The sequence below is a fragment of the Ailuropoda melanoleuca genome, chromosome 9 (genome assembly GCF_002007445.2).
Source record: "Ailuropoda melanoleuca isolate Jingjing chromosome 9, ASM200744v2, whole genome shotgun sequence".
Lineage (NCBI taxonomy): Eukaryota > Metazoa > Chordata > Mammalia > Carnivora > Ursidae > Ailuropoda > Ailuropoda melanoleuca.
Genome location: NC_048226.1, coordinates 65,816,058 through 65,833,422, shown reverse-complemented (window position 1 = coordinate 65,833,422; position 17,365 = coordinate 65,816,058). Strand labels below are relative to the sequence as shown.

The window sequence follows — 17,365 nt, the reverse complement described above, 5'->3', positions numbered from 1 at the left end:
TTCCACAAAGATCTTCACACTCCTTCCCCCAGAAAAGTGAACGTGACTTCTGTGTCCAGTTAAGAGCTATAGAACACATGCCCGCGACTTATTTTAACTGTACTTTACAAGACCCCCCAAGAACAGAACCGGCATTCGAGTGCAGTGGGTGCTCTCCCCGCGCCTCTCGGATAACCGTCCCTCCAGACTCCTGGACGGCAGCTCGTCCGCGGGGCCTCACTGTCTGTGGACCTTTAACATCGTCCTTAGGCATCGTGATCCTCCGTGGGCCTCACCCCTTCAGCTCAGACTGATTTTTAAGTAGAACACGCTGAAGACATTCACTTGGATGATTTGGTTTGTAATTACAAACAAAAATATGTGTTTTTTTGGTGGTGTTGTTTTTTTTGTTTGTTTGTTTTACTGATATTATGCTTACTGTCAGCATCACCAACATTATCATTTTACCACTGGTGGCTCTATAGCCAAGTGAGTACGAAGTGACTGAACAGTGTGGGGTACAACAGAAAGTCGGGCAAGTACTCAGTGTTCTGAAGGCTTGCCTGCACGTAGGGGCTTTCTGCTTCTCCTCAGTCTCTGCGATACACGGCATGGAGCAAACAACACACTCTTCAAGGGGTCACAGGGCTGCCACAGGGCTTGCCTTTGTGTCTCCTAACCCCCCACTACTTTCCTGGCCCCTCACGTGACAGGCTATGAGGAGGTCGTGTTTCCTCCCCACTGCCAAGGCTGATGTGAGGAGCAAATCGGTCATTGCAGAATAAAAATGCAAGTCCTTAAAGACAAGAGGTAATTCTGCAAACTGCTCGTCACACAGAAACCCTCTCATGCGGAAACACTCAAGCTCACCACAAGAGAGAATATATACAATTAGTACATGGGAAACGCACATTTTTTCTTGACACTACAGGCTAACCAAAACATGGACCTGTTTTCTAGAACAAAAAGAAGCTGTTATTAACAGCTTAAGAATGACAACAGCAGTGACAACTGAACACTTCTAAGGAGCAAAACACAAGAGGCTGAATTTTCAGTCTGCTTTTCTAGGTCTGCTTAGTGCTGGGCATGACAGCCGTAAGTTCACAAACTCCTGCCGCCTCCTTTCCTTTCCTCCCTCCCTCCACCCCTCCAACTCCCTCTTTTCCACTGAACTTCTTGCCCTTTGCTGTCACATCAAATCCCCAGCCTTCAACCTCCTGTCCCAGAAAAACCCTGCTCCTTCCCCCAAGCTCACAAACAATGCAAACCTCCAAAGAGTGAACATTCTCTCCCTTCAAAACGTTCTAAGATTTTGAAGACTTAAACTCTAAGGCACACTCACAATTTTAAAAGCAAAGGTGAAAAATGTAAAGGCATACAAGTATTACACCCTCCCCCAGCTTCTGAATATCCAGTTGTCACAAAGAACATGTAACAGAAAACGAGTCTCAAAAAGATGCTTGAGGAAAAAAGGGGTTCTATGGTCAAGTAAGTTTGGGGACCAGGGTATAGTACAGTTCCACTTTTTCCGTACAAAAGCAGAGGCAAAAAATGATCCTGATGATTGAGCAGACATTTAACAAAAATAAGAAATAGAAACTAGCTTATAATTTACATAGGTGCGTCTAATGCAGTCATCGCAGCTCCACATTTATCAACCTCAGGAGGTTATGTTGTTCCAAAAGGCATTCTAAGAAACCAAAAATCTTACCTTTAAGATGACACTCAAAAATCTCTGATCACTAACTCAGATGCAACTAGAAAAACCCACAAATTTGTGTGTGTGTGTGTGTGTGTGTGTGTGTGTGTGTGTCAATGACTAGATCCTGAACAGCACTGGGGATGGCCACATACCAGCTGTCGTATGTACTCCTGAATGGAGTTTGGATAAACAAGCACAGTGACAGCAACCAAGGTGTTGAGGGCGAAATCAAAGATCTGGTAACAGAAGAACGGGATGATCCAGGCAGCGCGTTGCTAAATAGGAGAGAGATGATGACGTTAATGTGTTGTGTTCAGTATCATAAAATGTTATTTTTTTCCCAACTCAGACAAATACTTTCTTCATCTGAAGGGAACTAGAGGACAAGACGTTCGATAAGCCAGGTCATGATGACAACTGGTAAACCACCCAGAGGTGGTCAACCAACAAGCCTCCATGAGCTCTTCTGAGACTACAGTACTAGTTTTCCACACTATTAATATGAGATTTAAAGTTCCAAAGGCTCTTATAGGAACTGAGAATCATCACTTCCCTCTCACAAGTAGCTGCCTGGGTTACAAGTATAAGGGACCAAGGAGAAGGCCCGGCCCCTATTTCAAAGCTGCTTACCTTGTACGCTCCGTAAGTGGCCATGGCACATATCAGGATCATGAGAAGAGAAATTGCAATCGCAATGCACATGTCTGCCAAAGAGTGAGAAAAGAAAGAAGAAAATCAGTAGTAGATCCACTGTTTTCAATTTTTGTCTCTCCTCAAAGCATTTTGTTTATAAACCAATTATAGGTGAGAACTTCTATTAAGTAAAACACCCAGAGCTCTTCTGGAATTTGAGAAAACAGTTAATGGATATAAAATGTCCAAAAGAAGTTCTCCCTACACCATGTAAGTATCTATAGATAACAGTCTGACTTGCACATAAGTTTATTTGAAAATGAGAAAGAGATATTGGTTACATGTGTTTAAAAAAAGTTTGGTCTTCTGGACTACTGAATTAGATATACAATAAATTAGTTATTTTTGAAACATGAGTGTCTAACTTGTATTTTATAAACTCGTATGTGTCTTGTGCTATTAAAACCCTCCACTGGGGGCGCCAGGATGGCTCAGTTTGGTCAAGCGTTTGCCTCTGGCCCCGGGTCATGATCCCAGGATCCTGGAATCAAGTCCCACATCAGGCTCCCTGCCGCGGCAGTCTGCTTCTCCCTCTGCTCCTCCTCCCACTCATTCTTTCAAGCTCTCTCTCAAATAAATAAAAGCTTAAATAAATAAATAAATAAATAAATAAATAAATAAATAAATAAATAAAACAAAACCCTCCACTGGCTTCCCATCTCATTTTAAATCAAACGTCAATTTCTTATCATAGCCTTTATATCTGTGTTTCTTCTAGAGCATGTCTACCTCTCCAATCTCATCTCATACTTTCTCGCTTCCTACAATCCAGCCACACCACTCGGTGCCCTAAGTACGAGAACATTCCATCATGGGGCCTTGCATTTGCAGTTCCCGCTGACTGGAGGCAACATCACTCTCGTTTTCACAGAAGTACCACCTCCGCCTTTTAGTTTTTTTAAAGATTCTATTTATTTGATGGGGAGAGAGAGTGCATGCACAAGTGGGGTGGCGGGAAAAGGGGGCAGAGAGGGAGCCCGACACAGGGGGCTCGATCCCAGGACCCCGAGATCATGACTGGAGCCAAGGCAAACGCTCAAGCTCAAGGGATTGAGCCACCCAGGCGCCCCTAGCTCTGCCTTTTTAATCACTGAGGCCTCAGCTCAGACACCAACATCTCCAACAGCTCTTCCCTGCGTTCTAGGTAAGGCAGCCCTTCCAGTTCCTCCCACGTCAGCGTCGTGTTTTCTGTACGGCACGTATCACTACTATCTTACTTCATCTGTTGTGTACTGTCTGTCTCCCCATGCTAGAGGCAGCTTTCTGAGGAAAGAACTCTCTGTATCTTGTTTCCTCCTTCAACCCAACATACAGAAGGGGACAGACGCCCACCACAGTAGCCACTAGCCACAGGGAGGCACTGAGCACCCGCGACGGGCTCAATCTGAACCAAGATGTGCGGTAAAATTAAAACAGACTCCAGAATGAAAGGACCTAGTCCACAACAAATGTAAAATATCTCATTGATAATTTTTATAAATATAAAATATTTTGGATATACTGAGCTAACGAAGATAAATTATTAAAGTTAGTTTCACCTGTGTCTACCTTCTTTAAATGCAGCTTCTAAGAACTGTCAGATTACGTACGTGCTTACACTCTAGGCATTGACCTAGAACAATGCCTGTATCACAGTAGGGACGAAACCAACATTTACTAAGAGGCCATGCTACTGCACCTTTAGAGATGCAGGTGAGCACATATGACTGGGGTTCTCGTGCGGGGGCCTCACGAGCTGAGAGAGCACAAAACCGTGCAGTCAAGGACCTGTACGGTGCGGACAGCGTCCGAGGCACTGCACAGACACCTCATTCACCAGTCCCAACGCTGAGACAGACCTTGCTCCCACTGAGCGGACGGCAGAACTCGGCTCGGAGGTTATGTAACTTGCTGAGACAGCACTTGCATCAAAAGGCTGAACTGTGACTAATCGAGCTCTGGGGATTTCAGCTGCTAAGGATCTGCAGCTTCTACTTCAGTTTGGAGTACTGACCGGTGGCCCAACCTGCCTGTCACTTCCTACAAGTATTTCTCCAAAGGAAAATCTTCCACTTCTAGAGCCATCCTCTCTGTATCCTTAGCTTTAGAGATGAGAGGACATTTTGAGCAGGACGTCTATGTAAAATGCAGATATATCAACAAAGACCATCTGCCATCTTAAGAAAAAAACGTGAAGATTCCTGAGATTAATCTACAGATTTAGTGCAATGAATTCATAATGATGCTGTGACTTTTATTAAAGGAATGAAAATCTGATTCTCCAAAAAGAAAAAAAAAAATCACTTGGAGGGTGATTAGGACTAGTCAGTACTTAAAAGCTCATGATTTACGGGGCACCTGGGTGGCTCAGTCGGTTAAGCGTCTGCCTTTGGTTCAGGTCAAGATCCCACGGTCCTGGATGGAGCCCCACAGCAGGCTCCCTGCTCATCAGCTGCTTCTCCCTCTCCCTCTGCCCCCTACCCTTCTCGTGTTCTCTCTCTTGCTTGCTCTAAGTAAATAAATAAAATCTTTTAAAAAAGGATCATGATTTCTTTTAGGATACATACATATTTGTCATTTATAATTTAATGCTACATTAACTTACCTTTTACCTCTTGTGAGGGAAGAGATACCTACAAGAAAATTTCATGTGTGCCTCACAGCATTCTTGCAGGATCAGCAGGGGGAATAAACTTGAATGCATTTTCCATGCAAAACAAAGGCCAAGAGACTGGTCTAACTCCTTACACGCAAAGGGAAAGCCTCTCTGTACAGAGGCACATATGCAAATACACACGGATGCAGTCTAGTGCCTTCCTTTGCATAAGAAGCAATGAGGGTTACCGGGTTCTCCGTTCCCACAGAAAGCTATGACCACAGTAGGATGTCCACCGTCTGCTCTTATTTTCCCCATATATACGCGTGCTTTCTTTCCTCAGTGAACTGGGCACTGTGTTATTTCATTTAATCCTTATAACAACCCTAAGAGATTAAGTACTATTATTATCCCCATTTTAGATAAGAAAAAGATGACCCAAAGAAGGTAAGTAACTTGCCAGAGGCTGCCCAGCTAGTTAAGTGGTGGATGGGATCTTCTTCCCAAGCTGTCTAACCCCCGAGTCAAGACTGTTAGGCAGCGTGCTACCCAGCTGGGAAGGAGGTAGATCACATGCAGTAACACAGGTCGAAGTACGAGGAAAACTACACAGCCCCCTAAAAGGAGCTGGACATCAGTATGGACTTACTATGTGCAAAACCTATCTGAATTTATAGTAATCTCTGAAACCTGCACTCAGCCAAAAGTTTAGTACTTTCTTGTCTACTGAGATGGTTTCCAAATTCTGTATAAGCATATTTTATAATGAGAAAAAAATTAATTTAATGGAAGCCAGCCCATTTATAGGATATTCCTTACTTCACAGATTTTAAAAGAGACAGGCAGACAGACAAACTCAAAGCTGTACTCAAAAATTTTAAATAGTAACATAACCTACAAAAATTAATATAACCTGCATATCCTACTCTGAAGTAAAAAGAAACTCCAGGACTAAATCTCATATAATCATAAACAATGTTTAAATGTACATCTTTCTCAAAGAAGAGAAATGTATTTTTTTTAAAGGTATTTATTTATTCGACAGAGACAGAGAGAGAGCACACAAGGAGGGGGAGCTTCAGGAGACGGGGAGCTTCAGGAGAGGGGGAAGCAGGGGCTCGATCCCAGGGAGCCGAAGGCAGATGCTTAACTGACTGAGCCATCCAGGGACCCCACCAAAGAAGAGAAATTTAAAAGGCACAAATAAAAGTCATAAAATATCCTATTACCTAATGATATACAACTTACCTTAAAAAAATGTTAATCTGAGATGAGGAAATTTTGAAAATTCTGTTCATAAAAATGATTATACCAACCACACTGACCAGACTGAACATACGATAAGCATGTGAAATAGCTTAAGTAGAATCAAAGTGTAAATCGAATAAAAACACAGAGCAGGTGGGGCGCCTGGGTGGCACAGCGGTTAAGCGTCTGCCTTCGGCTCAGGGCGTGATCCCGGTGTTGTGGGATCGAGCCCCACATCAGGCTCCTCCGCTATGAGCCTGCTTCTTCCTCTCCCACTCCCTCTGCTTGTGTTCCCTCTCTCGCTGGCTGTCTCTATCTCTGTCAAATAAATAAATAAAATCTTTAAAAAAAAAAAAAAAAAAAAAAAACACAGAGCAGGTAAGATAAAGCAGGCTCATATGCATTCTCTCCTAGCAAGCCGGCGCACATGTCAACTCCCCAGAAATAATGTGTAGTGCACCACGGTGGACATAAATTACTCTGAGGGACTAAAATTAATTCCTTTTATTTATTTTTATTTATTTTTTAAGTAGATTCCACAGCCAGTGTGGAGTCCAACATGGGGCTTGAACTCACGACCCTGAGATCAAGACCTGAGCTGAGATCAAGAGTCGGACGCTTAACTGACTAAGCCACCCAGGAGCCTCTAAAACTCATTCCTTTTAATTATGTCACAAGTAAATGAGGAAATGATTCTATTAACAGTGTATAGATTTCTACAATCAGTAATAGTACTGTTCAGCGACAGGGATATCCTTTACTTATTCTTGGCACAGTAGCTCCCAGTAGCAATCCAGTCAGAGCACACTGTCCTCACATTGTTCCCTAAATTAAATTCCTGCTTTAATGATGCAGTTCTAATTTGAAAAGGATCCTAAGAAAAGCTACACCACAGGCCACAAAAGGCTAATTAGACAATGTTTTCTGATACTTATTCAATTAATCATTGAAACAGAATGGGCATATAAAGTTCTCTGAAATGCCTTTTTCTTTCTAAACCACTGTATTGTCAATTATTGGTGAGACTGAATATTTTTTCTTGATTAATCACCCAAATCTCTCATTTCTTTCTTCTGCTCATGTCCCCCCACTTTTTCCCATCTGAGTTGGTTTCTATCTCTTATAACTGAAAGTGTTCTGCCTAACACAATTTGCGATAGTTCCTTAATATATTAAGAATATTACTTTTTTGTCTATCATAAATGTTGCAAATCGTTTTCCCAATTTATTTCTCTTCCAACATTATTATGCTGGCCTTTGATATAAAAAGGTGTTATGTAGGCAAGTATGTATATGTGTGTTTTCATACAATTTTTCAAATCATTTCTTGCATTGTCATCTCTTGGCCTTGATGTCATGAAATGCCTTTGTTTAAATATTCTTATTTCTAATTCCACTTTCCTTTGTATTTCTTGGATTTGGTTCCTTTCCATAAAACTTGCAGCTAGCCAGAAAACTACTTGATTCATCTTCCCATCTTACTTCCTTAGTCATAAGTCATTGTTCGGTTTCAAGTTTCTCTCATTTTTGGCCACAATCCTGGCACTGCGGTTTATGAAAACAAACACTATTTGGGGCATATTCTCACCGTTAAGTCTGAAGGAGAACTGTTTTCAGATGGATTTGCAGCCACACTATGAGCTACTGAAAGCAAAATACAAAGCTCTAAACCCCCAACAGGGGCAAAAAGAAAACACAGGTTCAAGTTCCTACTATGGGAGTCCCACATTCTGAGGTTGAAAGCCTGGGGAGGAATAAGCAATAAGGCACTAGTTTTATTCCATTAAAATGGAAGGAAGGTTCTAATATACTTTTTGTATGTGTGTGGCAATTGTTTACAACCTTTTACTGAAGTAGATTCAGACAGAAGAGTTTTTTTGGTAATTTGGCTAAATTACAACTTTATTCTTAAACTCAAAATTTACTTCCTGAATACTCAATAGCTGTTTATTCAAAATTTATTTCCCGAACACTCAACAGGTGTATAATACGGAATAAACACTGTGAGGACCTCATCAGGACATAGCCTCTTTCTGACCCAGACAGAGTGTCTACTGGGAAGGGAGGGAGGACTTCAAGAGGAGATAACTAATGAAGAGCTAAGGGAGGTCAGAGGGGGCAGTATTATTTTCAGAAAAGGGGAATAAAGAATTTACTGGAGCACCTGGTTATTGGGCTGGGTTGTTTTCTTCCTCATACATTTTTTTTTATTGAGATATAATTCACGTGCCATAATACTTACTCTAAAACCGTGTACAATTCAGTGAGTTTTTGGTAAAAATCACAAAGTTACACAGCCCATCACCACTAATTCCAGAATATTTTCACTCTCCTGAAAAGATCCCCCACACCCTTAGCAGTCACTCCCCCTTCCTCCAGCCCCTGGCAGCCACTCATCCATCCACTTTCTATCTCTATAGATCTGCCCATTCTATACATTTCATATAAGTGGAATCATATAGTATGTGGCCTTTGTGTCTGGTTTCTCTCACTGGGCATAATGTTTGTAAGGTTTACCCATGTTGTCAGGCCCTAAGATTTAAAATAAGCTGTAAAAGGTTAGGAAGATTAGTTAATTCAATAATTTACTTCAACTGTCAAGTTCAGAGAATCTCTCTTAAACCTCTACTCTCTAAGATAAAGAAATCAGCTCATGCCAGGTATATGCTTACACTGAGATGTATACTGACATAACTAAGTCTCTATATGAAAATAGAACAACCGGGGCGCCTGGGTGGCACAGTGGTTAAGCGTCTGCCTTCGGCTCAGGGCGTGATCCCGGTGTTATGGGATCGAGCCCCACATCAGGCTCCTCTGCTATGAGCCTGCTTCTTCCTCTCCCACTCCCCCTGCTTGTGTTCCCTCTCTCACTGGCTGTCTCTATCTCTGTCAAATAAATAAATAAAATCTTTAAAAAAAAAAAAAAAAGAAAAGAAAAGAAAATAGAACAACCAGGGTGCCTGGTTGGCTCAGTTGGTGGAGCACGTGACTCTTGATCTTGGGGTTGTGAGATCGAGCCCCACACTGGCTGTAGAGATTACTTAAAAATAAAATCTTAAAAAAAAAAAAAAAAGAAAAAGAAAAACCAATAAACAGCATTTACTTTTTTTGGTGTGATTATGTTCACTGAGAACCAAGATATGTGTCTAGACCACAAGGAGAAGGAAATACAAGAAATTTATTTTTTTATTTTCAAAATTTTTTTTTTGGTTCAAGATTTTTTTTTTATTATTTATTTCAGAGAGAGGGAGAGAGAGAGAGCGTGAGAGGGGTGAGGGTCAGATGGAGAAGCAGACTCCTCGCTGAGCAGGGACCTGGACGTGGGACTTGATCCCAGGACTTCGGCATTATGACCTGGGCCGAAGGCAGTCACCCAACCAACGGAGCCACCCAGGTGCCCCATTTTATTTTTTTAAACAAATTTAATGAAAAACATGAACAATCTATAGATTTAATGCAATGCCTATCAAACTACAAACAGCATTTTTCATAGACCGAAAAAACAACCCTAAGATTTGTATGGAACCACAAAAGACCCCAAATGGCCAAAGCAATCTTGAAAAAGAAAAAGCTGGACGCATCACAATTCCAGACTTTAAGTTATACTACATTGCTGGAGTAATCAAAATAGTATGATACTGGCACAACCATAAGACACATAGATCAATAGAACAGTACAGAAAACCCAGAAATGAACTCACAACTATATGCTCAATTAATCTTCAACAAAGCAGGAGAATAACCTATGGGAAGAAGACAGTCTCTTCAACAAATGGTGCTGGGAAAACTGGACAGCAACATGTAAAAGAATGAAACTGAGCCACAGTCCCACATCAAACCAAAAATAAACTCAAAAGGGATCAGGAGCTAAACGTGACACCTGAAACCATAAAAATCCTTGAAGAGAACACAGGCAGTAATTTCTCTGTCATCGGCTGTAGCAACATTTTTCTAGATACATCTCCTGAGGCAAGGGAAACAAAAAATAAACTACTGGGACTACATCAAAATAAAAAGCTTCTGCACAGTGAAGGAAAACAACAACAAAACTAAAAGGCAGCGTATGGAATGGGAGAAGATATCTGCAAATTGCGTATTTGCAAATCACATATGCGATAAAGAATTAGGATCCAAAATATGTAAGGAACTTACCAAACTAAACATCCAAAAAACAAATAATCCAATTAAAAAATGGGCAGCACACACGAACAGACATTTCTCCAAAGACATCCAGATGGCCAACACACACACATACATAAAAAGATGCACAACATCACTTAGCATCAGGGAAACGCAAATCAAAACCACAACGAGATATCACCTCACACCTGTCAGAATGGCTAAAAACAACAACGTAAGAACCAACAAGTGTTGGCAAGATGTGGAGAAAAAGGAGCCCTCCTGCACTGTTGGTGGGAAGGCAAACTGGTACAGCCACTGTGGAAAACAGTATGGAGGGTCTTCAAAAAGTTAAAAATAGAACTACCCTATGATCCGGTAATGGCACTACTGGGTATTTACCCCAAAAGTACAAAAACTAATTAAAAGGGATATATGCACACCGTTGTTTATTGCAGCATATTACCTACAACAGCCAAATTATGGAAGCAGCCCAAGTGTCCATCGACTGATGAATGGATAAAGGTGTGCTATGTATATACAATGGAATATTGTTGAATGAAAAAGAATGAGATCTTGCCATTTGCAACAACATGGATGGAGCCAGAAAGTATAATGTTAAGCGAATAATTCGGCCCCAGAAAGACAAATACCATATTGATTTCACTCATATGTGGAAGTTAAACAAAACAAATGAGCAAAGGAGGAAAAAAAAAGGGAGAGACTAGCCAAGAAACAGACTGTAGAGAACAAACTGATGGTTACCAGAGGGGAAGAGGGTGAGGGAATGGGTTAAATAGGTCATGGGGATTAAGGAGGACACTTGTAATGAGCACTGGGTGTTTTATGGAGGTGCTGAAACACTATATTGAACCCCTGAAACTAATATAATTACACTGTATGTTAAATACTGGAATTAAAATTAATAAACTAGTAAAAAAATAAAAACACGTACTATCTATACATACATGAAAAATTTTGGAAACATTACTGATGGACACTGAAGATCTGTATTAACTGGAAAGTTTTAAGTTGTAATCAGATATTTTATTTTATTTACTTACTTATAGAGAGCACGTGAGCAGGGGCGGGACAGAGAGAGACAGAATCTTAAGCGGGCCCCACATCCAGTGTGGAGCCGGACACAGGGCTCGATCTCACAACCCTGAGATCATGACCTGAGCCTAAATCAAGAGTGAGACGCTTAACCAACTGAGCCACCCAGGTGCCCCTGTAATCAGGTATTTTTAAAATGTTACATATCTCTATAAATTCACTAAAAATCATTGAATTGTACATTTAAAATGGGTAAGTTTATGGTATATAAATAATACCTCAATAACACCATTAAAAAAAAAAGTTTAACTAGACAAAATACCACATGTAAGGTATTATTTCCTCCTAGGTTAATCAGTAAGTTTAACACTTGTAATTAACAAATATGCAACAGGACTTCCTGAGAACTGGACAAGTTGATGTTAAAGCATAGAAGAAAAAACAAATAAGCAAGAATAGTTAGAAGATTTCTGAAAAAGGAGGACCACATCAGGCTGACCACGTATTACAGCGTGTTTGCACTGGGGAATTGGCACTGAGCATTCATTCCCACCTTCCAGTGTGTCTGCCTATTCTACATAGACCAGAGAACTAAAATCTGAATTTTCCAGACTCTCTTGCAGCTGGGTGCTGGAAGGAGAAAGGTCTCCCCAGATACACGGAGACACATAAGGACAACTTTCCTCCAAGCAAACACCTTGCGCCCTGCCCATGGCCCATCTAGTCTAGTTTCAGCAATAATCCTGCTGAGTCAACACACTGAAAACCCACCTCCCCCCCTTTGAATCTGATCATTTTGATACTTGATCAAATTCTCATCCCCCAGCCTCTGTAACTTGCCACGCTGGTTTGCCTTCAGCAAGAATCCTGTTGAGTTGTCAAGCAAGAATCTCTCCAGCCTTGATGTTTGCTCTCAGTAATTTTCTATCCACTGACCCCCCCCACCTGCTCCGTGGCTAAACCACTTCACTCATCCTTGTTGGAGAGGGAATTGAGCTTGACCTCTTTCCCCTACTGCAAAATCCTGCTTGAGTAAAGTTCTTACCATCTTTAACAAGTATCTGAATAACTTTCTCAACACAATAACAATGAAAAAGCAAGTCTCGGAAGGAGGTGTACTATGTGAATCTACTCTATAAAGTTCAGCATGAAAATTAAACAACAGATCAATTAGTGATACAAATGTATGTGTACGTCTATAAAGAAAAGCAGAGGAATCATCAAGAGCTCAGCAAATGGCTCCCTCTGAGATCAGAGGAAAGAATATGCAATCAGGAAGGGACACAGGACTCTTTGGAAAATAAGGTAAAATTCAACTTCTTAAAGTTAAGTGGTGGGTACACAACTACTTGCACCATTATTTGGTATTCTGTAAATACTGTTTTATACAGGGATGCCGGGTGGCTCAGTCAGTTAAGCATCTGCCTTCGACTCAGGTCATGATCCCAGGGCCCTGGGATTGAGCCCCATATCGGGCTCCCTGCTCAGCAGGGAGTCTGCTGCTCCCTCTCCCTGTCTCTCCCCCCTCCCTGTGCTGTCTCTCTCTCAAATGAATAAATTTTTAAAAAATGTTTTATACCCATTCACTATTTAACAGAGATAATTCCACAAAAAATGAAAAACTATAAATTATTATTAATGGAAAAAAGCAAGGTGGATGTTCATTGTACATGAAACTTTTCTGAAAGGTCTGAATTTTTCCAAAATAAAGATCTGGAGAAAAAACAAGATCGTCACACTAAATCCCTGCTAAATGGTAAATCACATCCTGATTACAAACACATGAAGATGCTAACAACAGCAACAGCAACAAAATTCATCATCAGAGAAGCTGGGTGCTTATTCTTCCTCCATCCCTCGCCAACGTGGCCCCTCAAACGAATCAAAGGAGTCTGTAGGCGGAGCACCTGGCTGGTTCAGTTGGGTAGGTTTCTGCTCAGGTCAGGATCTCAGGATTGTGGCATTGAGGCACTGGAGCCGAGCTCAGTGGGGAGTCTGCTTCCAGATTCTTTCTCTCCCTCTGCCCCTCCCCTGCTCACTCACTCTCTCTAAAATAAATCTTTTTTTAAAAAGGGGGTTAATGTATCTAATTTTATTTTATATATTTTTTAAGATATTATTTATTTATTTGATAGAGGGAGAGAGACCTCCTTCGGGTCTAGGGATAGTCACTGCCGGCCTTGATTATCCATGTCACTTCATTATCCCTAGTGGTCTTCTTACATCTGTATCGTTGTAAAAAAAAAAACTCCTTGACAATATTCATTGAATTATCTTTTTTAAAAAAATAAGCAAGATGTAGAGAATGTGCAGAATATGCAACCTTTTTGAGCCATGTGATTTAAAAGATAATTACACAGGGGCGCCTGGGTGGCACAGCAGTTGAGCGTCTGCCTTCGGCTCAGGGCATGATCCTGGCGTTATGGGATCGAGCCCCACGTCAGGCTCCTCTGCTGTGAGCCTGCTTCTTCCTCTCGCACTCCCCCTGCTTGTGTTCCCTCTCTCGCTGGCTGTCTCTATCTCTGTTAAATAAATAAATAAAATCTTTAAAAAAAAAAAAAAGATAATTACACAGACGGGAGCATGGGAGGCTGGATGCATGAAACTGAAGGGCCAAGATGGTTCCTCTGGCACCACTTCCCCCGCTGCTGCATAGGTATGTCTACTTCCTCAAGACTGTGGGGATCTTCATGCACAGTGGACAAGCTGTGCGGACTGCCTGCCAGGCTTGTGTGGGGGTATGTGAACAGACAGCAGGCAGGCAGCCTGGGGCCCTGCCCAAACGACAGAGCAAGGAGAACTCTCTCTCGGTGCCAAGACCCCTAAGGACAGCCCTAGCCGGTCATTCTTTTTTTCCCCCCTATTTCTTAGATTTTAATTAATTTATTTATTAGTTAATTAATTAATTTAAGAGAGAGAACACACATGGGGTGGGGGTTAGGGACAGAGGGAGAGGGAGAAAGAGAATCCCAAGCAGGCTACATGCCCAGTGCAGAGCCCAACTCAGGGCTCGATCCCACGACCCCAAGATCATGACCTAAGCCAAAATCAAGAGTCAGACGCTCAACCGAGCCACCCAGGCACCCCATTCTTAAGATTTTTTTAATCAAAACTTTCAAACATACAGAAAAGCACAGTGAATCACCGTCACCCTTTGGCTTGTACTGTTCCACCTCTGATCACTCCGTTTCTGTCCATTCTAACCACCGGTGGAAATCTTTTCGGCTATTATGAATAAAGCTACTGTGACCATCTTTCTACGTGGCTAATGACAGACACAAGCATTCATTTCCGTAAGGTCCGTATCTAAGAGTGGAGCTGTAGGGTCGTAGGGTACATGTATATTTAGCGTTAGTTTTCCCAAGGCGGTTGTACGGTTTACACTCCCAGGAGCAATCTGGGAATTCCAGTTGTTCCACATCTTTATCAGCAGGTGGCTTCATCAGTTCGGTTAATGTTGGCCATTTCGGAGGGGCGCAGTGATTCAATACTGTGCCTGTAATTTGTGTTTTCTTTACAACTAATCATGTGGAGAATATTTTCATATGTTTATTGGTCATATGGATTTTTTTAAAAGATTTTTATTTATTTATTCATGAGAGACAGAAAGAGAGAGGCAAAGGCAGGCTCCCCACTGAGCAGGGAGCCCGAGGCAGGGCTCCATCCCAGGACCCTGGGATCATGACCCAAGCCTAAGGCAGATGCTTAACCAGATGAGCCACCGAGGCGTCCCATGCGTATCTTTTTTGTGAAGTGTGTGTTTTTCTCTCATTACTTTCACCCAGAACCATTTACTGAAAAGATCATCCTTTCTCCCATAAATGTAGTAGTGTCTTTATCCTAAATTAGGTAGCCATATATGGTAACCATCCATTCTTGATGATTTTTCTGTACCTTTCCTTCCTTAGGCCAAGTGTGTCTACTTGGTAAATAAAACTAAGTTTGACTGGAAGGACACATCTGCTGCAAAATTAATCAGAAATTAATTTGAATGACCTGCTGTTTGGCACCATGCACAGCACTGACACTTCCTGTCACAACTCTTTGCCAATTCATTAAAACTGCCACCAAGTCTACTTCTACTCAAAGTAAGTCAGGAGTGTACAACGCAATATGCCACACATACAGGCTTTTCGATCATTATCCTTTGGTGCTCTAAGTCAATACACTGAACTATTTTTTTCATTAACTTTTTATTCTGAAATCATTTTAGACATATAGGAAAGTTACAAGAACAGTAGAAAGTTCAGGTATACCCTTCATCCTGCTTCCCCTAATAGTAATCATTTATCATCAAAACCAGGAAATTAACACTTATGTAATACTATTAATTAAACTACAAAACTTGTGTGAATTTCACTTGTCTCCCCCTTATTGTCCTTTTTCTGTTCCAGAATCCAATCCAGTATCTCATACTACGTTTAGCTGTGTCTCTTTAGTTTCCTCTGATCTACAACAGTTCCTCATTCTTTTCTAGTACATTCAATTGGGGGGGGGAGGGTGTAACATAAACAACATGTATTTACCTATAAATTTTAAAGATGTATTATCACTAATATTTTTCCATTATACAAAATATATATGAAAATACAAATGTTAAAGGACTGAATTTTTTTTAAGAGAAATCCTCATTTTTTTCTTTCTTTGTTCCAGTGGATTCTCCCATATGCCTCATTTTGATGTAAATAATACATCTTCTACCAGATCATTTTAAGAAAATACCATATGGAAAAGTGAAACACATTCCTGCTCTGTCCTTCTGGATAAAATCTGCAGATGGCCACCATTCCAAAAATATACCAACTTCAAATTGCTATTTCAAGCAATTGATTGTACCCATTTCAAGGATTATTTAATTCTATCCATTTGTGAGTTAAATATAGAAAGGCTTGTCAAACACAATGAACTTTGACCTACAAATTTGTTTTAAAAAGGAGATCAGGGGCATCTGGGTGGCTCAGTGAGTTAAGCATCTGACTCTTGATCTCAGCTCAGGTCTTAATTTCAGGGTCGTGAGTTCAAGCCCCTCACTGGGCTCCCTACTTTAAAAAGGGGGAGGTGGTACTTGGGTGGCTCAGTCAGTTAAGCATCTGCCTTCAGCTCAGGTCATGATCCCGGGGAGTCTCAGCCAAGAGTCTGCTTCTCCCTCTCCCTCTGCCTCTCCCCCTGCTCATGCTCTCTCTTGAGCGAGTGCATGCATGCTCTCTCTCTCAAATAAATAAATAAAGTCTTTTTTTAAAAAAGGAGATCAAAGCATGTGAAAAGGAAATGGAAGCGAAAAGAAGTTAAAAAAAGACTCACTCAAGTGAATATCGACTCTCTGTACCTTTTTATAACATGTGATTTAAATGACTGATAGACAGTCCTAACCGTAATTACACACTCTTCATTCATTCCTTTCAAATATAGGAGATATGAGAGAAACCTCTAATGCACTGGAATTAATATCCAGGACATTAGAGAACAATTACTATTTTAAACACAAGTACAAGCAAGCCTTTGAAGTCAGCTAAATTAAGACTATACTGTCAGAGACTCATTACCCAGCTTAATCTCTGGCAATTAGAACAAGGCATATAGTGTTACTGTCTGATTCAGAGAGAACTATAGCTGTCATTTAAAACAACTTCTTCTAACCTCAATTACCTTAGAAATGGAATTCCGCTACTGGACACAGTGAAAGATAATTTGTTTTTAAATGCCAATCAAACATTGTATCTATAGCTTACATAGTCTTTTAGCTCAGGGAAAGAAAGGCAGAGATATTAATTCAATATTAATAGAACTCATTATCCTTTCTGGAAGAATCCATAAGTGTAACAGGGTTATTCAAAATCGAGAGAAGGAGTGATGTTATAGCAGAAGTCCCATCTCTGTCTGACAAAGTCGCACAGCCCAGGAGAATATATTGTCCTGACTGTTTAGTACATATTACAAAGCTATGGTGGTGGAAGGTGACAGATAGAAAGCGTCTCCTGGGGGCGCCTAGGTGG

The 17,365-nt window shown here is 41.0% G+C and overlaps 1 protein-coding gene across 1 annotated transcript in view; it reads right to left on the bottom strand.

Moving 5' to 3' along the window:
* Window positions 1-17,365, bottom strand: part of LAPTM4B (lysosomal protein transmembrane 4 beta) — a 77,863-nt gene that overhangs the window by 32,031 nt on the left and 28,467 nt on the right. Inside the window, exons 3-4 of the mRNA XM_034668355.1 lie at window positions 2,312-2,385; window positions 1,834-1,956 (exon numbers count right to left, since the gene is read on the bottom strand). Of these exons, the coding sequence (XP_034524246.1) occupies window positions 1,834-1,956; window positions 2,312-2,385 (197 nt within the window). The remainder of the gene's footprint in view (window positions 1-1,833; window positions 1,957-2,311; window positions 2,386-17,365) is intronic.